The following is a 23938-nucleotide window of genomic DNA, read 5'->3' on the forward strand; positions in this document are numbered from 1 at the left end:
CCATTTCCCCCTGATGAGTGGCCTGAGGTTTCATGGATGGGAACTGGGAAGCCTCCGCCGCCTCAGGCCGTCATCGTCGATACCTCACGCAACCCGAGCTTGCGTGTAGATGCCTTACTATGCAACTCGGTCCTCTCCGTCGATGGCTTTTCCCACGACTTGGAGCTCGCCAGCATCAACCTTCCTAAACTTCACAGCATCGCATTGGCTTCAGTAGCGCCGACGGAACCCGCGAGAACCTCACTAGCCACAACCTAAACGAGCCCGACCGTCTTCAAGCCGCCATGAACGGCGTCTGTCTGGCACTGACAAGTTCGTCAGGCCCAGCCCAGTTTCCGTCTCATCTTCCGCACTAATTAGCTCGAACCCTCATCTCATCTCATCCCGACCCGTGAGCCCAACATCCCAGCTGACCCAAGATCCACGAACCAACCCACGCGAAACCCCCCTCCCTCTAGGCTCTCCCTCCCCTCCTCGGACAAAAACCATATCGTCCGCTTTTGGGCCCTTCCAAGATTGGCGTATGCGGCTAGTCGGGCAGATTCAGGCACAAAACCACCTTCGCCAATCATGACCGACCACCAGGACCCTGTCCCGCTCGCTTGTGAACCCAAATCCCTGCCCCTCAGCCTGTCTTCACTGTCGGCAAACCCAGTGACCTGCATCACCGCCTCAACACCGCTCCTTACCCCGTCTCCATCTTCCCCTCGCGTGCCGTCCCGTGAACGCCCAAGATACCATTACCTGGCACCGTTAGTCGTGGACTTCCCTCTCCATCAATCACGCTTCATTCACCATCCAGTGCCTCGGCTCGGGAATAGGAGTTGCGTGTTGGAAGTCATGATGTTCTAGGCTATTTTGGTAGTCGTATGTTCACCCTCCCTGACGCCCTCCCCCTCCACCGCCTCCTACACCCCCTCAATCGTCTCCAGCCCGATGCATGCCTTATCGCTCCTCCTGCAATCTGAGGCATCCATCGTTGTACCTGGCAACTGTGTATGGCCAAGCCCGACAGACCCGGCCGCCACCGCCGTGCTCACCGCCCGACGTGTGCCCCGTTCATCTCCGACAAGACCCGTATGAACCGAAAGTCCCTCAGTGGCCCGCTGCCGCGGCAGCGGCGGTTACCCGTCTCGTATGGGCAGCTCGGGCAATGTTCTCGCGCATACCAACGAGACCGTACATCAGCGCGTACACTGGTCAACAAGTCAGCGTCCTCGGATCCAATGTCACGAGGTACCGGGGAACCCACTGATGGGAGCAAGAATGACAAATCCAATCGATGATGCCACCACGGCCTCACGGGATCCGACCTCCTTTTCATTCAGCCAGTAGAAGGCATCGGCGCCAGTCTCGAGCTTGCCGATGGCTGCCCAACCAAGGTAGAGACCTGCGAAGAAAATGACGCCCAAAGTGTGTGCACCAACGGCCTGGAGGCACCAGTCTTATCAGCATACGTTCGTTCTCTCCAGGTACAAGGCCACTCACAAATGGACGCTTGATGCTGTTGAGCCAAAAGATCTCGAACAGAGAGACGAGGGTTGTGATGCCAAACAGGTTCAAAATGACGAAAGCCTTGAACCAGCCCTTACCAAAGATTTCAGTGACTAATAGGCTTGTTAGGTTCCGCCAAATTACCTCAACACAATGACTCACAGGGTTCATGTGGCCCGTTCTTGTGAATGTCCTCCAAACGAGTCCATTCGTATCCCAACGAGCCGTCGAGCATGTTCGACACGGACGAAACTCCAGACGGCTGGGGCTTGGGGGGCTCGCCGTTGGTCTTGTCGTCATGTTCCAGAGTCACAAACCAGTAAATGACGGTGTTCATGAATGTGAGAACAGTGGTAATAGTGTAGAACATGGTGAAGTAGAACTGCTTGCGAAGACTCGTCATGTCTCGAGGAAGAGACAATGCTCTCAAGGCCCAGTACTCCCAGCCACTGCGGGTTTCCTCGATGTGTGGATGGTAAAGATGAGTGTACGTCCAGCCCTGGAGGCAAGCAGTGCCCAGGTCAGCAAGGAGTCATTGTCAGGTAGAACGATGTGGCATGACGCACCAACACAATCGCGTGGTAGGCTAGAAGCAGAGAAAAGGTGACAACGGAGAAGTCGAAGATGACGCGCCAGTTAGAGTAGGGTGACTCCTCTCGCAGCTTGTAGTCGAGGACCATTGCGCCGACTGCTGTCAGGTAGGCAACGACACCGCCACGGACCCAACAGAGGGCGTTCTGGGAAAAGGACCGCCAGGGAGAATGACATGCACGAAGAAACGCCGGCTAAGGAAAAGGATGTCAATAGATGCTAGAGAGCACCTCGCGAGCACGTACATGGTCTTGGACCTGGCCGTAGGCGGCCGGTGTTGGCAGACCACCATCGTGGAAATCGCCTTGGCCGTGCAACAACGGAGTGGTAACGGAGGCGTTCATTTTGACGAAGTACAAAGACTGGTGGAAAACACAAGAGAAGGCTTCGAGGGTTGGATGGTGAAAGAGATGATGCTTTTGATCCCGAAAGAGTCTGGGGGGAAGAGAAAAACTGTGGATTGGCGAAAAGCCAGAAGAGAGGCCAAGGAAGAAAGTTTGGAGAGAATACCAGGCAGAGAAATCAGAACGATGGAGAGACTCAGGGAGTGAGGACATGTGGGAGATTCAATAGGAAGCAATGCTACTTCCTGGCTTGATCTCTGCCAGCCATGATACCTCCAGACGCCGTTAACCACGGGATGGCAGCTGCTTGGGAAAGAAACGCATCCCAGATATGGCGGCAGTCGTGTTGCTACTTCCCACGATATGCAGTAAGCAACCGCCATATGGGCTGTGGTTACAGTCCGCAAAGATGGTGGGCAGGAGCAGGCGGCTGTCCAAGATGGATGAAGCAGGCATTTGGGTACGCTGCTCAGAATGTCAAGAACACTGTGCTGGTGGAAGTGAACCGCCGAGTTGGAAGGTCCGCCTTTGCTGGACCTTCCAACTCATAACAATTCCCGGAAAGGAAACTCCCACCAGTTCGAAGCGAAAAAACATCTCGACCTCTCGATGAGTCGAAGCTTGTGGTTTTTGAGTGTTAGAACAATTCGGGCAAGGTGATTAACTGGTAATGCGTGGGTGCTTGGAAATCATTCAGTTCTTGATTCTGCGTGAAGGTGATGCTCAGGAGGACTCGTTTTTATTTTCACAAGTTGCAAGGTGTTTGGCTGCTTCCTCGGGCACACTGGGTAATGGCGAACAGCAGGCAAGCTGCTGTCTTTCTGAGCGGAAAGAGGAAACAAGAAGTCGGGGCGTCAAGGAAAGAAAGGTCCAGAGCCAACTAGGTAAGAACAAAGGGTGGTCTGTGCACATCCCCAGCAAGCCCAAGCCCAGGCTCAAGCCAGAGGCGATAAGATAAGCAAGATACGTACTGAATTTCCGTTTGACACGTTCCACGTCTGCTAAAAGCAGCTGGCCTGTGCTCTTGCTCTCGCTCCAGCTCCGAGGTGCGTTGCTGGCCAGAACTCAACTCCAAACTCCCACTGGCTCCGACATCACGATCCGAGACCTTTTGCCAACACCACCGTCCGCACCTGCCAAAACCTGCGGAACCATGTTTTCAAGTCTCGCAAACCCGCGCCAGGCGGCGTCGCAGCTGCTCAACTTCGCGCTGATCCTCTCCACTGCTTTCATGGTACGCACCACCCCCCGACTTCCCTGAATACCCTCTTGCTGACGGCGCGTGAAGATGTGGAAGGGCCTCTCCGTTATTTCCGACTCTCCCAGTCCGATTGTTGTTGTTCTTAGCGGCTCCATGGAGCCTGCATTCCAGCGTGGCGATCTCTTGTTCCTTTGGAACCGCAACCTCCTCCAGGAAACCGACGTCGGCGAGGTGGTTGTGTACGAAGTGAAGGGCAAGAACATTCCAATTGTCCACAGAGTGGTTCGCAGATTCGGTTCAGGGTCAGTCAATTCTATGTCGCTTCCCTGTCGCTCTAGTTGCTAAACATATCCCTCCCCAGACCGGAAGCGAAACTCCTCACAAAGGGCGACAACAATGCGGCCGACGACACCGAGCTCTACGCCAGAGACCAGGACTACCTCGTACGAAAGGACATCATTGGAAGCGTTGTCGCCTACATTCCATTTGTCGGCTATGTGACGATTCTCCTGTCCGAGTATCCGTGGTTGAAGACGGCAATGTTGGGAATCATGGGCCTGGTAGTGGTACTTCAGAGGGAGTAGGTGTTCGCATGCTGGCAAAAAAAAAAAAACTTTATACAGTACCTCATTCAGACTTTGCGCTGCTGGACGCCGCTGAGTATCCGGTGCTGGAATCCATCCAAAAGTGCACAGAGAAGCGACACGGCTTAGGAGTCGCGAACCACGACATGCCTGTTGCCTACAGGCAGTGGTCAAGGTCCAAAGGCTCGGCCGTCGGTGCAGAGTTATGCAGTGCGGCGCAGAGCAACCCTCTCTCAGGGCCCCCGGAGTTCGGTATGCGTATACGGCACTCTCGCTGAGTGTTAAGACATGAGCGACGATGGTCTGAGTCAAAGTTGCTCATGCTCATTCGCGTCCAGGCTGACGGTTCGAGTGACACCGGCTCATTTGAGAAAATCCAGCAGTCTCGCTGCCGAATAATATGCACCAGGAGACAATGCAAGACCTAAGCAATCTCCAAAGCCTCCAGTAACGTGTCCGTGATGCGCCAGGGCCTCATTTTTATAGTGCTCCTCCAGGCGGTCCAATGTGCATGGTTGTGACTTTTTGGTTCTAGCCCGCAGACTTTCACAAGGTCTAACGCGTTATCCGATGTAGTTTTCTCCTTGTCTCCAGGCAGCCAGCGGCGCAGTAAATAGGGTCCCTGTAAATGGTCATGTCGACAGCGTCTTGGCCCAATGGCGAGGCTCTGGTTTCCGGCACCAACAGATTTTGACCAGGGGTTTCTGCCTGTTTTGGAAGCGCGATGGTCACCACCCCGTTTTCTGACTGTTGGTTTGGGTGAGTCGCAGCGGCACAGTCGTGTGGTAAAATGAGATCAAAATTCTGCGTCCGAGTTTGCTTCTTGACTGCACCCCCTCGCTCCTTTTGGGATGCCATTAATAGCGGCTTGTCTTGTCTCTTTACTCACTCATTTTGTAGCCCGTCTTCCTTGACTGCCGTGGACGCTGGCCCTCAACAGTCCCGCTTTGCAGCCTTTCACTTGTGCTTGCCTCTCATTCGTCCGCCCTCACCATGTCTTCAACTCAAGATGCACGTCAGTCGCAGCACATCCCGTCCAATGGGCTGGATGGTTACGTTCCATATGAAGCCCGAGGCGGCCAGGATATAATACCTTACAACAGACGGTGGCACATTGCAAACATGACCATTCGCGGCTTCGATTTAGCCTTCTGCATCATCGTCATTGTGATCACAGCCCGCATTTCCTCGTCCTTGTATTCAAGTCCAACCTTCCTCTTATGCAGTGGAATTCCGGTAAGTGGCTTACAGCCAATCGGGCGTCGATATTTCCTTCACTAACACGCATTTCGCAGGCTGTTGTGGCGGCCGTCTGGAACATCTCCGAATTCGTCACCACTTACGCGAGAGGAGGTAGACAAGGAATCCACCCCGGTGCTCATGTCAGCCTGCACCTGCTCTTGTGGCTCTTCTTCATGATAGCAATTATCGTCGAAGGGATTATTGTCTTCCGCCGGGGTAGGCCTGATTTCGGATGGCAGTTCGGACAAGGCGTTTTTGCGTTGCAGAACGCCGTGTTGGCAATTACCGCCATCTTGTTGTAAGTGCATGGCCCCTCTCGCGGCATTTCAGTACGGACTCCTAACCAGCGGCTGATAGCCTCGACCACTCCTTTCTCTTGGTCCGAGCCTGCGTCGAGACCTATCAACGCAACACCCGTCCTACCTTGTACCTGGCGCCGATCAACGCACCAGTGCCGATACCCGCCGGGTCGTATGCGCCTTACCCATACCCGCCGCGGCACGAGAACGCGCAGCTGGCGGGTGTCTACATTGCCGACAAGGGTGTGACACCTCCCGGGCCAGATGGGACGTACTACGGCCCCGGAAGCCGGCCTTGATGGATTTGGCGAATTGGTGACACCGGCGTTTATTTGTTATTGGGAAAAACACACGATACCAAACGAGGCCCTCTGGGAGCTTAAGAATTTTCGGCTTGTAATGCAATCATAATGATTTAAAATCAACATATAACTAATTATGAATGAATATTTAATACACCAGTAATGCCGCTGACACCATCTACATTCACCTACAGATACTGGTGGCGTGACTTGGCTTCATCACCATGTGGTACTTTATTTATTTACCGGGTGATATCTGTCAAGTAGCTTACTTTCAGATAGCGAATTTCACTGCCTAGGTCTTCGACAGGCGACTCAATCGTGTAACCAATCTGATCTGGGAAGAACACCCGGGTATATGTGTGTGAAGCTATGGTCAATTTGCAGGGCATGGTTGCTGGGGTATCGTTGCAAAAATGCGCCCACTATCGAGCACCTTTGCCGCCTTTTATTCGTGCCATTGTACATCAAAGTCCTTGAACTGGACCTCAAGACTCTCCTTTGTCTCCTTCGCAGGCCGGGCCACCAGGGCGCCAACCGTCAAGTTCCAGTCCTTGCCAGATGCATCGTCGTCGCCATAGACCCAGCAGATCTCACGCAGCGGCTCCTTGGTGCCGTCCTGCTTCACGTAGTAGACCCAGAAACTCTTGCCGAGGCCGTCGCGGCCCTGCTCGACGAGGACTGTGATGGTCTTGGAGTCCTCAAAGGAGGCGAGCGGGGTGACGCTCCAGTCGGCCCAGCGGTCGCAGGCGACGGTGCTGAGCTGCTTGGTGCCGTTGTAGTACTCTAGGCCGGTCTTGATCCATCTCTGCTCGCGGCCGGAGAGGGAGTCAAATGTGAAGATGAGGCCGCCTTGGTCGTACTGCTCGGTCCAGTCTGCAGAGAAGGTGACCTTGGCGGACTTGAATTGGCTCAGCGACTTGGTCGGGTGCGCCTTGATGGGGGCTATGACGGTTAGAATTCATTCCAGGGGGTGGCTGCAGGGACTAGCCTACCATTGTAGACGTTGTGCGAGGGGGGCTTCTTCCAGACGTCCGTGTCGGGAGGTGCAGAGAGTGTGAAGGAGTCGTTGGACATGATGGGTGAGGTTGGGGGTATATCGGGATGTTTATGAGCTGGTTATGACAGGGCAATGTAATTGGCGCGGGCAGTGGGTGTTAATTGAATCAAAATATGAAAGAAGGGAACCCAGAGGTTTATATAGGCCGACCAAACAACAGCTATCTGGCACTTGTACAACAATGATGTGGTGTGAGATCCATGTTGACGCAGGTTGCCCCGCACTTGACGAGCACCGCGATCCAACGTCTTACTACCTATGTAGGTAGCTTGCCAAACCAAGGAACATGCAGGGTCCCTCCAGCTTAGACAATTGAGCCGGTAGCATGGGCCGAGAACCCGCCCATGCGAAAAAGAACGAAGTAAGGGCAGTGCAAGTTGGACCCTCCACGTGTACTGCCAAATGCATTACGTTCAATTGCGCGATTGGGTTTCCGAAGGTCTCGGCAAAGCCTGGGCTCGGAGCTTGTCGTCCAGGAGCTGGAACTGGGGGCCCCCGAGGCCTAGAGAAAGGCGCCGGGCGAGGTACGAACGTACTACGTGTGAGGAAGAATATCGCCATAGGCTAGGCGTTCCTCCATGTCACCATGTGATGCTTTATGCTTACAAATAAGACATATAATCTGGACAGATTTCGACGGTTGAAGGCTCGCTTAGACCTTGATGTCGCCGCCGGGGAGGTGTAAATGAGAACTCCGATCAGTCACCACGACGCGGGGCAAGTAGCAGCAGTGCGATGCAGATGTCACTGGGCCCGCATGAGGACGAAGGGGATTGGATGGATGAACTTCGGCAGCGCCCGGAGTCTCCGCCGATATACGAAATCTCGGGACCAAGGCGATCCGCCATGCGCTCAGTACTGCCGAATTCGGTACTAGCTCCAGCAGCATTGAGTAGCTCTCCACGAAGCAGCTCGACAAGGGTAGTTCAAGACTTGGCAGAACGCAAGAAGGGTAAGCACGAAGCAGTTCAAATGACTCCTGGGGGAAAAAAGGTCTGCAAAAAATCCCCTCCTGTCGTTGCGTTGCTTGTGGCCGATGGAGATTCGAACAGGCGGCTCCGGGAGATGTGAAGAAAAGCGGAGATTGCCCTTTTCAGATGCCACCGGAGCCTGACTCATCATTTTGGGCCCCCCACCAAGGTCCGAACACTGGCTTTGTCTGTCCCGCCTGAATCACTGTTTTTCCTCCGTCCAGAGCAAACGTGCACCTTCCCCCGCTCGACCATCTCGTCGCCAACCCCACTAATTTTTCATTCTTCGCTTCACTTCGCCCGCCACCAGTATCCCTCTGCAGAGAGCCAGCACCAAAGGCCATCTTCAAAATTCACTTACACTCCATTCGCCCACGCCTACACCACTGTCTGCGTCACCGAACACGTAGAAGTCCACGCACAGAGCTGCGTCTTTGCTACCAATCGCCTCCGTCGCCCGAGGCGCAAGCAGAGGGGCTGCGCCTGCTGCTTGGTATCGGAGAAAGGGGACGACCATCAAGGGATCAACGCCTTGATCCCGATCAGCCACTCGCCTATTTGCACCTTGCTCCGTTCTCGACAAGTGCCTCGCTCGACCACCAACCATTCCTGTTGCTCGGCCACCAGGAGCCATACCATCGACACTATGTCGTCCTTCCTTACGCCCACAAAGAAGTCCCAAAAGCCTACGGGCAAGTCCAAGCCTTTTCAACCTCCAAACCGTATTCGAGCCATTCGCGAGCAGGCCGAACGCCAGCAGGCAACCGCCAGCGCCGCTGCCGCCAATGCTGCCGCCCAGGCTCAACTCAACCGCTCCAGAGCCCCGGCAGTCGCCGTCTCGAACCGCCCGCAATGTCCGAACAAAGCATGTGTGAAGCCCAAGGTGGTCGATGGCGTGTGCCAGTCCTGCGGTCGAGTCGCCGATGACAGCAATATCGTTGCCGAAGTACAATTCGGCGAGACATCTTCCGGTGCTGCTATGGTCCAGGGAAGCTACATCGCGGCCGACCAGGCCGGTGTCCGGACAATGGGCCCTGCCTTCCGCCGCGTGGGAGGCTCCGACGACAGAGAAAAATCCATTCGTGAGGCTCGCTCCTTGATGCAGGGCTACGCTCAGCAGCTGAACCTGGGCGAGAGTACTGTCAACACGGCCGTCCAGGTCTTCAAACTCGCCTCGCAGGCCAATTTCGTTCAGGGTCGCACGCTCGTTATGGTCGCCGCTGTTTGCTTGTACACTGCTTGTCGTACGGAACGTCCATGCAAGATCATGCTCATCGATCTTGCCGACCTTACTCAGATCAACGTCTTCAAGCTCGGCCGAGCCTTCAAGGCGTTGAACAAGGTCGTCTACGTCTTTGGCAACGGAGAAGCCCCGGTCTTCCCCGAGGACATTATCTACCGATTTGCATCCAAGCTTGAGTTCAAGCACATGACGAATCGCGTCGCCGAGGATGCTGTCCGTCTTGTGAGTCGCATGAAACAGGACTGGATCGTCATGGGCCGTCGGCCTTCCGGCATTTGTGGCGCTTGTCTTCTTATGGCCGCCAGAATGCACAACTTTCGCCGGACCGTCAGAGAGGTCGTGTACATTGTCAAGGTTACGAACCACACTATCCAGGAGCGTCTTCAAGAATTCAATGTGACGGAGACAAGTAAAATGACGGTGGAGGATTTTTTGTCCCAGGATTTCGGCTCCAGTTCTCATGACCCACCTTCCTTTTACAAAAACACCGAGGCTTGGCAGAAACAGCAAGAGGAGCTAGGCAAGAAGCGAAAGCGCACCATCGAGGACGAAGGCGAAAGCACCAGATCTACGCCAGCACCACTTCACCCGCCGCCTGATTTGTCTTCGGCCCCAGTTGTTGAGTACCGTCGAGATAAGGACGGCTACATTATACCCCCACTTCCCTCCAAGATTGCTCAGGATGAACCGGCTCTTCGAGATGCGAATAGCAACCAGCACCTCGAGGGTTTGGCCGAGGAATTTGGCGATGCCGAGAAACAGAATGAAGAAGAATCCTCTTCACAGTCGGAAGAAGCTGGCCGCAAGGGACGGCCAGCCAAGCCACAACTGCCCATTAACGATGAGTGGGAAGAGGACGAGGCCGAGATGGAGGAGCAAATCTCCGAGATCATGAACGACCCCGAAACCTACGAGCACGCCAAGGCCTTCAGCAACGCCGAGCAACGAGCCCGTATTCATTCCATTTGGGCCCTTCAGCAGCAGCCCAACAAAGCCGTGTCCATGGCACCGGAGGTCGGCGAGGACGAGTTTGCCGATGACCCTGAAGTGTTAAACTGCATGTTGACCCCCGATGAGATCAAGATCAAGGAACTGTTGTGGGTCAACGAAAACAAGGACTGGTTACGCCAATCGCAGGAGCGCCTCTTCCGCAAGAAGCTTGACGAAAAGAAGCCGAAGAGGGAGCGGAAGCGGAAGAAGCGGCCACGCATTGGTGAGGGCCAGACAACTCCCGCCAGCACGCCAGGCGAGGCGGCGGTGAATGTCATGAAGGAGCGAGGCTTCTCGAAGCGCATCAACTACGATGCCATCCGCCAGATGTTTGATGTGGCTGGCCAAGGGGACCCGGGATCCCGGCCCGAGAGTGAAGCCGCCAGCCGCCCGGCCAGCAAGGCCCCTAGCGTGGTCAACGATAACATCGAGGATGACGAGATTGAAGACATGGGTGCGAGTGGCGATGAGTTGAATGAGCATCAGGACGATGAGTTTGGCGGTGGAGATGATTACGATGACATGGGCGATGAGTCCCAAATGTACGATGAGGACGATCAGGGGTTGGAGGATGACGACGACGACGACTTTGGTCTGGGCGATGACGATGAGTGAGTGGTGTACTCGGTAGTGTGTCGTCGGTCTTGCCTTTTGCCGGTTAGGCAAGACTGTTTTGGGATGGCGGCGCGTTTGCATTTAGATACCCAAGAGTTTCCGAAATATTGGGACTCAGGTTGGCCGCGAGGCCGGCACGATAGTCTGTGCCTCACGAATAGAGCACTTCTAGACCAGAGAGGCCATCTGCAGTGATTTTTGAGAGCTCCAAGTGTTGATCGAATTGCGATATTGACTACTTACAGGGCTAGTCATACTGCCTACATCATGATCGTGAGCTGGCACCGCCAGCTTTGCCAAGTCAAGGGCAGAGAATTCGAAAAGAGCAGAGGATGTGCGGCTTGCGATTTGGATGGATTGAAGAGCATTGAACGACGGCGAGCTCCCAGCTTCAAACACGACTTTCTCCTGACATTCCTAACCAGAATCCGCGATCATTTCTGGGCACGCACTTTCTCCATCTTCAATGCACTTTGAGTAATATGCAGGACGCCCAGCTCAGTAAGGCTAGCACAAGATAACTGAAAATTCGCTCAGATGCCTATGTCTTGCGGCCAGATCAAGCTGCTGCACGAGTTCACTTTCGTATGATCAATCCGAAAGATGCAACGAGCGAGAAGATCGTGCCACGAAACATATGGAACGCTGCACCCTTCCCACCCCTCCCTTCCTGGTCATGTTGAGCGTGTTTTTGTCCCTGACTGGGTCTGAGAAAGCCTTCTCGCAAGGCCACAAGAAAAACAAAAGGTAAGTTGCAGGGAACACGCCCAACTCATGCTGCTTCCTTTATGGCCCGCAAAGAGTTCATCATGCGCCGTGGCAGTGGGGATGATCAGCAAATCTCTCGAACTCACCCTGGAGGCATGCAGGCGACTCAAGTGTAATTTTTACTGTCGGTAACCATCAAAGGACACAAAACAGTTAGATGATGCAGTAATATTATATACTTTCTAATCAACAGATAAATGGTAAGTAGGTGTTACTTAGTTTAGAATCTATTAAGAATGTTATTTTTACTAAATAATATCAACGTAATAGTAGAGTTTACCTTTAGGACTTAAAAGCTTACCAGGTAGTATTATACCTTTTTATTTCCTTTATAAGACTTAGATTATCATCTCTACTATACTATAACCTCTAGCTAACAAACTCCACTAGCTATATAATTAAACTGCTAGTAAAGGAAATTCATTTTAAAAGTTGTAGTAAGAGCGGCAAGTTATTTATTAGTAATATAGGATTAAACACGGAAAACTTCAAGACATGGTTGCTTAATCGCGATATATTGCTGTTATAGACAAGGTGCCACTAACACGCCCTTCTGGCCCAGTGACCGAGAAATAGACTATACAGCTCACGATACCAACCGAGACATATTCACCTCCACTTAGACATTTCATTTTAATGACTTCACAGACGACCTCAGCCTTGATTTTCGACCCGCAAATCTCGACCTCTTCAGTATGGGCGAGTCTAGTATAGCCCAACAAGGATGTCACCTCGGATCCTCGCCGTGAGGTGAACCTCGGCTTCAAGATCAAGCTTGATACCGACCATGAGGCCTGCGTCCTTAAGCTTTCCGTTTTCATCAACGGGACCTTTGAGAAGGTTGCCTATCAGGTTTGTGTCAGCAAAAGCCAATGGGTTATCTTTGGGGAAAGCAAGTTGGGCTCACCGATTGGTCCGTTGGCTGGACCGGAAAGGCCTGGCATGGGGAGAGAACTTCCGAAGCCATGGATGTTGTGGTTGTTGTCGGCGAGCTTGGTGTTGTTAGTGGTGTTGATGGACGTGTTGGGGTTGCTAGAGAGGTTAGTGGCGGCGGTGGAGCTGGTCGGGGGAAGCGGGTTCTTGGATCTGGGGGCGGAGGATCAATTGGTCGTGGGTTCGAAGCGGTGGACTCGCGAATACTTACGGAGAAGACATGTTTGCGGTGGTTGTTCCTGGTCTTGCAAGAGTCGGCTGTTGTCAACGTTGTATGGGGTGGTAGCTCTGAGGGATGGTCTCTGGCGTAGCTCAAGTGATTGTTGTGGATGTTTTGCTTGCCGATATCTAACAGAATCTTGCTTGATGATTGCTTGAATGAACTGACCTGGCGTGAACGTCTCGAAATCGACTTTCTAGGAGGCTGTGGAACTTGTGTTGTCGAGGGAAAATGCTCTATTTTCAGGCGGACATTGGCTTCCTCTTAAACAATTTCTGATGGCCTTGACATACGTCAAGTATGTGTAGCTGAAGCAGGAGGAATTGATACTTCCCTTCATCCGAATGTAACTCTTGTCTCTACTGCTGGTATCCCGACAAGGATGCGGAATTGGCGTCCGGTTACTGTGCAATGTAATGGTGGGGATGGCTGCAATAGCGAGACAGCTCACCGCCCTGCGCGGCTGGTATTCATCATCAGAAAAAGAAAGAAAACAAAAACTCGGCGGGCAATGCCTGTTCATCAGCCGCTCTTACTTATAGGATCGGGGGGGAAAGCTGACAAACATCGGGCAAGGTCATTAGGCATTCGTATATATCTACACCCCTTGGGATGCAGCGTTCTCTTCTCGCCGAACTACACTCCGGAGACAACACGCAGACTTCACAATGGTCACAACATTCATAGTCGCCTTCTCGGCGGTTTTCGGAATGGCGGAGGCTATTCGACATACCCAATCTCAAGCCCGGAGAAAAGAGCACCGCAGCCGCAAGAACAACCTTCTTATCCGATGCCGCAAGTCGACCCGTTACTCTCCAGAGCTTGAAGGGAAGCATGTGGTCCTCTCCGGCGACAAGGTATATATCCCTAAGTCACACACACACACACACACAGCATCCGCTTCCCTCTCAGTAACCTGCTCGCTCACTACATCACGTTCCTTATGTAGCTTTTTGTCGACACCGGCCTTGACCCCGACTCGGCGTTTGGGCACCCATTTACGGGATATTACTTGCCATACCCAGACAGCCAGTATTCGGGTCTCGTATCGACCATCTGTGATGAGCCGCCCATCATGAACTGGATCTATGTGGATCGGGATACGTACGAGATCAAGTTCGGAACCCGTCCGTACGCCCAGCCCAACCTAACGGGGCCGTTCGACTGCACCAGACAAGACAAGCGGCTAACCTTTGCCGGCTGGGAGGGGTTTTTTGCCGTCAAAGCAGGCGAATTTTGGGCGCTGTACTTTGACGTCGAGCAAGACGGGCTGAAATCAAAGCTTGGGGAGGGTGTGGCTGCTTTAGAGGTGGATCTCCTGCGGGTAGAGATGCCCGTCAAGCCGGTGAAGGAGGAAGACAAGGATGAGCAGCACGAGAGCAAAGATTCCGGCCAGGCGGAAAAAGAGAACAATACCGAAGCGCGAGGACATGAGGTGGAACTTGAGTCTCCCGAGGTTGACTGACATTTGGAGAAAGCAGAGAAACAAGGGGAGGAGATTCATGGCCTGCAAGGCGTCGTATCTGAATAGCCAATGTGCTTGAAGCAGCGGGATGAATAGAGAAACAATTCATTTCCCATCTCAGCTTTTCTATCGCCGAGCCCGTGAAATGCGGTCCATCGGATGATTCCCGCATCTGACTGCAAGGGTATCTCTCTTATTGCAAGACTGCGGCTTCCGATGGTAGGGGGTCCAGCCGGCCCGACCCCGGATTCCACACACCTAGCTGCCTGGGCCCCTCGAAGTCCATTCATACTGCAGAGGTGTGCTAAGGATCAGCGCATCCTTCGAAAGATCTTTCTCAGCGCGGGTGTACGTACATATACAGGGGTTATTGCAGATCTCCCGCGGGTGACTCAAATCTATCGCGAGCTGAAACCAGGTGGCATGGCCCTTCGGCATAGCCCCATCCCAGTCTCAATTATGGTCCAAGTATGCGAGATCCCAAGTTGGCGTAAGCCAGAATGTTCCGCGCCTCATTGTCTGTCCGTCCTCCAGAAATTTCGTTTGCCGAGAGATGCCGACCTAGAGTAACCGGCTGAGACAATCATGGCGCAGGCCCTGCCGTGTGACCGCGTTACACCTGCTGCGAGTCGGCCGACAACTGCGCTTAGGGATAAGCAATGCTAGGCGCCAAGCTTCTACAATGGATCCGCAGTCCGTGATTTGCATAGTTGTGCCGAAGGTACTTGGGCAAAATTTGAATTTCCGATGGAAGTTCACTAATATCATACCGCACTTACTTTACGCTAGGTATTTAATCATATGTATTTTTACAAACAACGCAGGCTACCGCTGCTTGGCTGCTTAGCTATTTTAGAGATTTGTTGAGACCCCTTCACAATGTAGCAATGGGGGGGGGGGGGTTGATGCGTTAGCAGAGTCCACTTAAATCAGGCCACCGCATCAACCTCGTTTGTAGTACACCGGGTCGGCTGGGAGAGCGGGGCGAGGCCTCACCCGTGCCGGCCCAATATTCAATTCTAAGACCGAACGTGGTCTTGGGAGGAGGGCATAATTGGAGTCCCACAACTGGTGCCAGAAGGACTGTGTCAGTCTGTTTGTGTCTCTTTACAACGTCGCTATAACATCCGCCTGGCTCTCTATTGTATGCTCCTTTTCTTGTTAGAACTGTAATGGCTACCAGGAGCATTATATTGGAATAAGGGTAGTGACCTACTTTGGAAGATGAAGAATGGGAAGTTGGCAGGTTGATAGTTGATGCCAAGGGAACAAGGCGTGAGGGACGCTTATTATTCGTTGGTATGTAACTAGTGAGCGAGCGGGAGAAGCACGACCATCAACAAACATAGTGGGTTGCCCGTTTGCACTCTAAACCTAGGACATTGAACTGTGACACGACAAAATGCGCGTCATACCCAGCTCGATATCCTACATAGCTAGGTCCTGGTAGAGCCTAGTTGTTGCTGTACTTAATGCTGCAATGGGCCTCCAGCAATTGCGATGGGGTACCACCTAGATGTCTACTACCTCTTTTGTACCTATTACTGAAAGTCACTACTTCATATCCGGTTCTAACTCATGAGCTCAATATTTTCTAAATTGTTTTATTTATTTTCCACTTATAGTTATATGTATTTCTATTCTTAACCTCTATAGTAGTATTGCAACTTAACTAAGGGTTTAACTACATACTAGGCTTTTTAAATACTAACCTAACGCCCAAGGTACATCACCACGACCAAGAAGTAACAACAGTAGCAATGAAGTATCTATGTAAACTGAATAACATAGTGTTCTCATCTTATGTTGCTTGGCCTATGGCTGGTAGAGAGTTCATTGTGGGTGGTAGCGGTGGAGATGATCCACAAACTTGCCAAACCCACCCCAGAGCGTTCAAGCTACACAGACGAGATTCTCGTGCTCGGTTATCATCGGATAAAAGATAATAAGGACGGGTGGCGCAATGGCAGCGCATTACTTTCCGGTTTCGTGATTGGTAAAGGCTCTGGGTTCGAGTCCCAGCTCGTTCGACTTTTTGCTGTGTTGGATCGTGGCTTTAAAGCAAGCATGTTTTCATTTTTTAGGCATGTTATGAAGAAAGCCATGAAGCTATCTATGCATATCGAGGAGTGTTTGAAGCCATTACTGGTGTCTGTTGTAAGCCCTAGTTTCTTGTATCATTAACTCATAGTAAGTGAATAAGCGGCAAGACGACTTATGACAGGCAATTGATGTTCTTGACTTGACTTTGCGCGATGCTACCTGTAAATTGGGATGCTGCTGAAGTAACTGTTGGATTACCCAGCCAGAGTACGGGTAGTGGTAAGGCCGCGAGAAGCGGCAGCAGTCGGGCCTGTAGATTCTACCTCCGGGCTGCCAAGGGCTGTATCTTCAACTGCTGCTTCCGCTGCCTACCTTTCCATCTTTGACTTGCATACACACCAGATCAAAGCTTTCGAACATAGATATTATTTGGCGAGCTACTCACCCGTACGGGTATCCACTGATACCAACAGATGCCATCCCACCTGAACAGACCACCAGCTGCGGCTGAGCCGAAAATACCCGAAACCAGGAACAAAAATTTGACAAGTTCAAATCTAATGCCAAGAAGCTTTCCATGTCAGTCTGCAACGTGGTTGGAAAAAGCTTCAGAGGCAGCCTTGCCGTCGAACAGCTTGAAAGCAGCCTTGGCTGTGATGAACTCAGCCCGTGGCGGGACAGATGGTAGAATTGTATTACATTTAAAGTCACTATCATACTTTCAAATCAGACTCCTCTATGACATCATAAGCAAGAAATCATAAGAGGGCTATTCCTAACTCCGGCAACTTGCAGATTGGATCACCCGCATATCTTGTAGAAGCTTCCACAATGTCGACGCAGACTGCGCCTTCGCAGGGAAGAGTTCGGCTCATAGTCGGTATCGATTATGGGACTGCATATTCAGGTAGGCATCACACTCAGAAAGCAGACACGTGGGCATAACTGAAGCGAGCTGGCGATAGGACTGAGTTTTATATTATCGAACGTCTTCGGGTTAGAGTACATACATCCTTAGACGAGATTTCCAGGGGTACCCTGCGGAAACTAACACCGAAAAGCCCCGTCATGGATCACATATGCCCGCGAAAACCAGGATCTTGACAAGAACGCTTGGGGCTATCAAGCTGATCCAGGAATCAAGGCATACGCCTGGACCAAGCTTCTGTCGAACAGGTCCGCGCCTGCCACGGAATTTGACGACTCAGCTTTGTTCAAGGTAAACGGGGAGGGTGTCCTGGCTCTACCACCTGGTAAAGCTGTCAAAGATGTCGTGACTGATTATTTCCGTGGTCTCCTGCGGATGATCAACCAGGCGGTATCGGAAAGTCTACCCAACCAACTGGTGAACAACCTTCCCATAGATCTCTGGCTAACGGTGCCCGCGACCTGGTCAGAGAAGGCCAAGATACTGACAAAGTAGTCGGCGCTAGATGTTGGGTTCTGCTCTAGATCCATGGGCACTACCTCCATTATACCTGAGCCCGAATCCGCCGCACATCTTGCGCTGAAGGCGCCTACCAACCAAGTTGGGTACCTGTACCAAGTATGGCGGCTGATGATTCCATTCACGGGATACAAAATGATGATAGTTTAAGACTGAAACAGGAGTCATGGTTGTGGTGGCTGCACGGTTGTAAGTAATCTTGGCCTTCCCTCATCCATTCGGGTATTTAACACGGCATGAAAAGACATCACAACGTACGAGGCGCAGAAAATCAAACCACCACCGAAGCTGAAGGAGATCTGTGTTGGTGCTGGGCTGAGAACCAATTGCTCACCCCTCTGAAAGCTCGGCGCACCTTGGCTTATCACATACCAGGCGGCAAATGTGGCGGAACTTATGTCGACCGGAACCTCTACGCTCTCATGGAACGCCGGTTCGGCACAAGAGTACAAGTTGAGGCAGAAGCGGACGCACTCTCTTTATGCTTGCAGCCTGGATGACCCGCCAAATACTACAGCGCTTGAGAGTAAGAGTATCTCGGATGTATTACCCTGGACAATATTCTGACAAAAGGTCCTAGGGGTGGAAGTTATTGGGGAGGTTGAGTATACACTTGAAAATGTGGACCTGTCCGAGTTCGAGTTTAAGCTTATCAACAATCAACATTGTCTAACAGTCAATTTAAACAATGCTGGTCTACTCATATTTGGAATCGAATGTCTCGGACGGGAGGTAGGAAAGGCGGAGCTCACATTTAGCTCTACCTCGGGCTAGAGGCCAGTAGTTTGGATTGATGGCAGGATTATGGGAACGGACTAATGTGACATGTCGACCACAATCAAGAGCTGTTAAGTGGCATGCATGACCCTTCTTCCGCCACAACGCCTGGCAAAAGGCGGAAATGACATGGCAACTCCCGCAGTGGAATCCATGCGACAGGCGAAAGCTCGGAGGAACCATGAGTTTAGGTCCAAAAAGGGCAACAAGATCGCTGGCGCGCACCAACCACGACGTCCGGTGCCTCTCAGCTTGCCTCGACAGTCCGGATGAAGGACCAGTGCCGGCGCCGGCCTGTCACGCGCGGTCCAATGAGAAGTGTTTGCGCACCTCTCTCATGTTGGGGTAGTCACACCGGCAGGTACCTTGCATGAGGAGTTGGGGGCAGATCAGCGGGGAGACAGAAGGGATGATGGTCAAAATCCGGGGTAAGACCCCTGCGCTCCTCGGCTTGGGGGAGTTGGGACCCCCCGGGGAGCATGTGTTCGTGATGTTTTGTGTGTTATTTTGTGGGATTTGAGGGCGGTTCTCGGCCGAGGGCATGTGAAGCTTCAAGTTTTCCGGAATTACGATGGCGCGATCACACCTTTCCTGCGCCTGGACCTAGTCGCTGAGTCGCCCTTCGCCGACGTGTTTGCGGGGATGAGTGCCATTGTTGGAAGGTGGCCGGCCGTGAGGAGGGTATGATGGGCGGATGAGCTGCTGGGCTTACATGACGGTTGACGTGAAGATGGAAGCCATGCGATGTTGCCAGGGCCGGGGGAATCAAAAGAATGGAGTATAAAAAGGCTCCATTGGGTTCAATGGCAATGATCAGAAGATGTGCCTCACCCAACAGGCCCCGACACAGGTCCAGTTGTCCCCTTTCAAGCTATCCAGTCGCTCATATTGGTCTCGCATCCGAAAGACACCCGCCGCCATCATGCTCTTCAAGTTCTCACTGCTGGGCCTCTTTGCCACATCCGTCATCGCTGACGGTGCCGCTATCGTGGCCGCTATGGACGAGATCGCGACCCAGAACACGGAGCTGGGCGACACCGTGGCGTCCTGGAACGGCGGCCTCTTCGGCACTCTACCCATCATCATCGACTCGACAAAACTGCTCATCAAGATCAACGAGGCCACCAAGGTCGCCGAGGAGTCGGAGTCGCTCAACGTCATCGAAGCCATCACCGTCGCGCAGTCGACCCAGAAGCTGGCGGGCGGCGTGGGGACGACCCTCGGGAGCGTCATCGACGCGAAGCCCAAGTTCGACAAGCTGCTTCTGAGTCCCATTATCCTGCTCAATTTGAAGCAGGAGAAGAGCGCAACCGACAGGTTTAGCGCGGCTGTTGTCGAGAAGGTTCCTGAGGCTTTGCAGGGTGCTGCCAAGACGTTGGTTGCGCAGATTGAGACGGCTTTCAACAATGCCATCGAGGTCTATAGCTGAGTGACGGTACGATATGACACAGTTTGGTTCGAATGGCAACTGGCCGAAGGGCTGCAATGCTTGTAGATGTTTGCGACGAGATGGGTGTGCCGCTGAGGTGAATGTGACCTGTTTCGACACACAAGCATCCTCCTGTACATGTTTAAATCTTTGAAAACCCGGACTTGACGAGTAAATGCGAACTATTAATTCACCGCACACTAATGCTGAGACAATGAGGCACCGCGATGCAATGCCGATTGAAGGGACGACAGACAGCTTGGTGTCGCCACCTGCTTGCACAATTGCCCATAGCACAACAGTATGGGCACGAGCACGAGCACGAGGACAGAAACATATTGGATATCATGAATTTCTTTAGTAACTAAAATAGGAAACATCGTCACCAAGCATTGTATGCCAGCTCCTGATCATGGGGGATTACTTTCCACCTGCCATGCAAGACTCAGGCATATGCAGCTCTGATGCGATTCGCCGGCGTCTGCCGCGTCTTCGTAACTTTTATACTTTTGTCTACCGTTATTCCCGTCAACGAGACGGGCCAGTGTAAGAATGTGCAACATAAGAAAACAGGTGTCAAAAAGGAGCCAGGTGTATGAGGCCAGGGATGACAGGTGCCCTTTGCTTCAGGACATCATGCCACGCCATCCTCAATCGTTATATGTCGGACACGTCGACGGGTACGTCATCGTACTAGATGCGTAGCAGGTTGACGTCCGAGATACTGCGTTGACGCTTATGGGCAACAGACATCTCGCTGGATGCTTTGCGTTTTTGGGACATGGACTCGAGGGGGCTGCGCGCGAGATCGCGCATCTGCTTCTTTGACCGCCGAAGAGGGGTCAGGGGGACGGCCGCAGTCTCGAAGCGGTCCGACTTGAGACCACGGAGAGCAGTGTAGTTGTAAGGGCTGCTGAGAGCGAGGGAGTCCTGGGTGGCTTTGTCGCTCAGGATCAGTCGCTGGTTGATCTGGTCGCGGCGGAAAGCCCCCACGTTGTTGGCGTTGATGTGGGAGTGCAAGTCGACATCGCTCGAGGCGGTGCGCGGGCGGGCAGGGGTGGAGTTTAAGGGGTCGGCGTCCCACTGGTTTTCGTCCTCATCACCAGAGGAACGGGCGTCGTCAAAGTCAATAAAGTCGCTGATGTTGAGGCTCCTTTCAACCTCGTCGTCCTCGTCCTCTTCATCAAAGCCCACATCGGAGCTCTCGTCGGCAGTGTTGGGCTCCGACTGGAAGGGGAAGAAAGCCTCGGCAGGTCCCATGGCTTGCGTGTTGAGGTAGTCACCAAATGTGTTGGACGAGAACATTGCGCTCATCATTATCTGGGCAGAGCTGCTCAGCATGGGGGAGTTCTGGTTCTCCTCTATGGGAGCCAGGTACTGGAAGTTGAACTGCTCGGGAGACAAGTCAAGGTGGCGGCGACGGTGGGGAGTGAAGATCATCATCTTTCTGGAGATGGGGTTCACAACAGCAATGGGCTTTCGCTCAGAGTTGTCCAGGTTGAAACGGCCAACACGGGGCTGTCCGCGCTCGCCCTTGACAGGGTGATCCGTGTCAGAGTCATCCCACTGATCAGCGGGCAGCTCGGGGCGCTTAATCTTGCGGCGGACGACGGGCTCTGGCTCATCTTCCTCGGTAGTGTCACCATCGGCTGGTCCGGCGGGTCAGCAATCACAATTTCTTCGATTCGTCTTCACAAAGCGCAAACTCACTCTCATAGCCGTCCAGCTCTTGCGTTTCTTCAAAAGCTGCGACCGGAGTGGGCATTTCAGAGATTTCGCCGGTGGTCATAGGGGTGGCGGTGGGCGTGTCGTCGTCGCCGAGCTCCTGAATCACAGCCTCGATATCTGAGTCTGGGTCAGGGGCGTGGTCATAGGCTCCATGATAGTCGCCATGGTAGTCCCAGAAAGAGTTTGAGTTTTCCGACTCGTCATTGTCATCATCATTCTCGATCTCGCGGCGGAAGGCCGGGTCGAGGGAGCTCTGGTCGACAAAAATGTCGGGGAAGAAATCGGCATGATCATCCTCGGTGTCGGTAGAGTCGGAGTCACTCGAGGGGACATCAAAGCGAACATGGCGCTCCACAGGCTCTGACCGGTGATGGTGGTCAGAAGCCGCACTCTCATCAATATCTGACATGATGCCGTCCCAACTGGCGCTGTCTTCAACATCGGCGGCGGCGCCGCCGTCTTCGTCGTCTTCATCGTCTTGATCCTGCTGTTCTTCTTCATCGTCCGAGTCATCATCTTCTTCTTGGACTACAGGGGGCGGCCGAGGGGAGCTCGGGATGCTGGGGGTAGGCAGCACCTCGTGCAGGATGTGCTCCTCCTCGGCCGCATCTACATCTTCCTCGTCATCATCGGAAGAGTCGCTGATGTCCTCGACTGCGGAGTAACCACCATCGTCGGAGAAATCAAAGGACGAAGACGATGTGACCGAGTCGCGGCGCTTTGGCTTTGCGGCCTTGCGAGAAGCCACAGAGGACTTGTTCCGAACGTTGCGGGACATTGTGGTGGTTATGCAGGGATTTGGAGGGGGTGGGGGGGTGTCCTTAAAACCCAACGGTCAAGTTGCCTTTTCGTTGTATGCCGGGTTGGATGGCAAGGTCGCGGGGATAATAATAATAATGCGTCTAGTTTTGCGCCTGCTGATATGTGGTATGTGTTGTATGGATTCTCGTGGAGCTATTCGGGAGAGGGAGGTGATGCTGGGAGAGGCAACGTAGTGGTAGTCGAGAGGGTGGAGGCGAAGATATTTTCCAAGCGGGTAGGCCTTCTCGTAGGCCAGTAAACGTCGGGCGCGGTGGTCGATTCAGGTGAAATCAGATGCAGACTTCCGTCAATGGGCCAGAGCCGTCCTCTAGAGGGCTCTGGACAGTGAAAGCCTGGGTTGAACTTCGTCGGGAACAGAGAAGGGATTGAATGTCTCGATGTGCTGCTGGACTGCAGAGGTGCCCCGAACAGGCACCCCCGCAGTGGGCGTTTACAGCTCAGCGAAAGCGGGCGACATGATTCTCGACGAAGTTTGGTGTTATGTGTCTAAGTGTTCCTTTCGAGGTTGTAGGGCGACTTCGTTGTCTAGTGATTTGGTTGGTTTGGTGGTTGAGGTGGGAAAGGGAAAGAGGAAAGGGAACGAGGCACCGGGATTCCGAAAATAATATGGCTCCCCCCGGTTCCGTCTCCACACCCAATCGACTTTTTTTTTTTTTTTTCCCTTTTACTCCTCGCCCAAACTTTTCTTCCCCGGCCGGTGGGGTCTGAAGGTCTGGGCATTCTGGCAGCGTCTGGTTCGCTTAAAGTGGACCGGAAACCCACACTAGCCGGATTAGGCACGCCGTCACCGCCTTTTCGTGGTCTGTTCCCCCCCCTGGCGCCCCCTACAGAGGCCCTGCAGACGCTGGAAAACCGCTGGAAAACTGCTGGAGATGCTCCGTCATTAGTGGGTCGGGCCAGTGAGCTGTGGAGGAGAGCCCTGTGGGAGCCTGCAAGTCGCCCCCTGGGCCATCGGCCTCATCAAACCATTTCTGCCATGTCTGCCCCTCCTCCTCCCCCTCCCCTCAGCTGTAGTGTATCACCTCACGCCGCGCAGGCCATCTTCGTCTTGACCCAGCTTCGCCCTACCAGCCCAGCCAGAATAACCCCTCCCCCTCTGTCGTCACCCGTCGGGCTGGTCTGGATCGAGATGGGGCCAAGTTGATCATGCCTCCAAATGTGGCAGTTTTCACATCTGTCCTTGCATGTGCCCCGCTGAGCAACACATCTTGGTCACTGCAATCACGCAGTGAGTCGTAGCCTTGATGATCCAGGAGCATCATCCAGGGCAACAACTTGCAAGAAAGGGAGGTGGTTGTGCTCACCGTCCCTTCGACACCTCATCCATGGACGATGGACGGCGGCGGCACCAGCAGTAGCCAACACGAGGC

At 53.2% G+C, this 23938-nt stretch overlaps 9 protein-coding genes across 9 annotated transcripts; 5 read left to right on the top strand and 4 right to left on the bottom strand.

The window, feature by feature from the left end:
- Window positions 1-1095: 1095 nt before the first annotated feature.
- On the bottom strand, window positions 1096-2429 carry EsH8_I_001588 (uncharacterized protein; the record flags this gene model as incomplete). Its single annotated transcript, XM_083269001.1, has 6 exons — window positions 1096-1196; window positions 1253-1430; window positions 1489-1607; window positions 1657-1993; window positions 2061-2279; window positions 2331-2429. 6 exons carry the CDS (start codon window positions 2427-2429, stop codon window positions 1096-1098), a joined length of 1053 nt encoding a protein of 350 aa, XP_083119439.1.
- A 1153-nt stretch (window positions 2430-3582) lies between these two features.
- On the top strand, window positions 3583-4214 carry EsH8_I_001589 (signal peptidase complex catalytic subunit SEC11; the record flags this gene model as incomplete). The annotated part of the gene is made up of 3 exons (XM_083269002.1): window positions 3583-3663; window positions 3718-3932; window positions 3992-4214. The coding sequence occupies 3 exons, from the start codon at window positions 3583-3585 to the stop codon at window positions 4212-4214; spliced, it is 519 nt and encodes a 172-aa protein (XP_083119440.1).
- Window positions 4215-5207: 993 nt separating this feature from the next.
- On the top strand, window positions 5208-6054 carry EsH8_I_001590 (uncharacterized protein; the record flags this gene model as incomplete). Its single annotated transcript, XM_083269003.1, has 3 exons — window positions 5208-5450; window positions 5510-5754; window positions 5814-6054. The coding sequence occupies 3 exons, from the start codon at window positions 5208-5210 to the stop codon at window positions 6052-6054; spliced, it is 729 nt and encodes a 242-aa protein (XP_083119441.1).
- Window positions 6055-6505: 451 nt separating this feature from the next.
- On the bottom strand, window positions 6506-7134 carry EsH8_I_001591 (uncharacterized protein; the record flags this gene model as incomplete). Its single annotated transcript, XM_083269004.1, has 2 exons — window positions 6506-7002; window positions 7053-7134. The coding sequence occupies 2 exons, from the start codon at window positions 7132-7134 to the stop codon at window positions 6506-6508; spliced, it is 579 nt and encodes a 192-aa protein (XP_083119442.1).
- Window positions 7135-8734: 1600 nt separating this feature from the next.
- Window positions 8735-10936, top strand: EsH8_I_001592 (transcription factor TFIIIB subunit BRF1; the record flags this gene model as incomplete). Its single annotated transcript, XM_083269005.1, has 1 exon — window positions 8735-10936. The coding sequence occupies one exon, from the start codon at window positions 8735-8737 to the stop codon at window positions 10934-10936; it is 2202 nt and encodes a 733-aa protein (XP_083119443.1).
- Window positions 10937-12409: 1473 nt separating this feature from the next.
- EsH8_I_001593 (uncharacterized protein) lies at window positions 12410-12859 on the bottom strand (the record flags this gene model as incomplete). Its single annotated transcript, XM_083269006.1, has 3 exons — window positions 12410-12549; window positions 12612-12790; window positions 12849-12859. 3 exons carry the CDS (start codon window positions 12857-12859, stop codon window positions 12410-12412), a joined length of 330 nt encoding a protein of 109 aa, XP_083119444.1.
- A 666-nt stretch (window positions 12860-13525) lies between these two features.
- Window positions 13526-14322, top strand: EsH8_I_001594 (uncharacterized protein; the record flags this gene model as incomplete). Its single annotated transcript, XM_083269007.1, has 2 exons — window positions 13526-13714; window positions 13807-14322. 2 exons carry the CDS (start codon window positions 13526-13528, stop codon window positions 14320-14322), a joined length of 705 nt encoding a protein of 234 aa, XP_083119445.1.
- A 5189-nt stretch (window positions 14323-19511) lies between these two features.
- Window positions 19512-20018, top strand: EsH8_I_001595 (hydrophobic surface binding protein A-domain-containing protein; the record flags this gene model as incomplete). Its single annotated transcript, XM_083269008.1, has 1 exon — window positions 19512-20018. One exon carries the CDS (start codon window positions 19512-19514, stop codon window positions 20016-20018), a length of 507 nt encoding a protein of 168 aa, XP_083119446.1.
- A 693-nt stretch (window positions 20019-20711) lies between these two features.
- EsH8_I_001596 (uncharacterized protein) lies at window positions 20712-22524 on the bottom strand (the record flags this gene model as incomplete). The annotated part of the gene is made up of 2 exons (XM_083269009.1): window positions 20712-21667; window positions 21729-22524. 2 exons carry the CDS (start codon window positions 22522-22524, stop codon window positions 20712-20714), a joined length of 1752 nt encoding a protein of 583 aa, XP_083119447.1.
- Between the last annotated feature and the right edge of the window lie 1414 nt (window positions 22525-23938).

Source organism: Colletotrichum jinshuiense, chromosome 1, assembly GCF_051148585.1.
Source record: "Colletotrichum jinshuiense chromosome 1, complete sequence".
Lineage (NCBI taxonomy): Eukaryota > Fungi > Ascomycota > Sordariomycetes > Glomerellales > Glomerellaceae > Colletotrichum > Colletotrichum jinshuiense.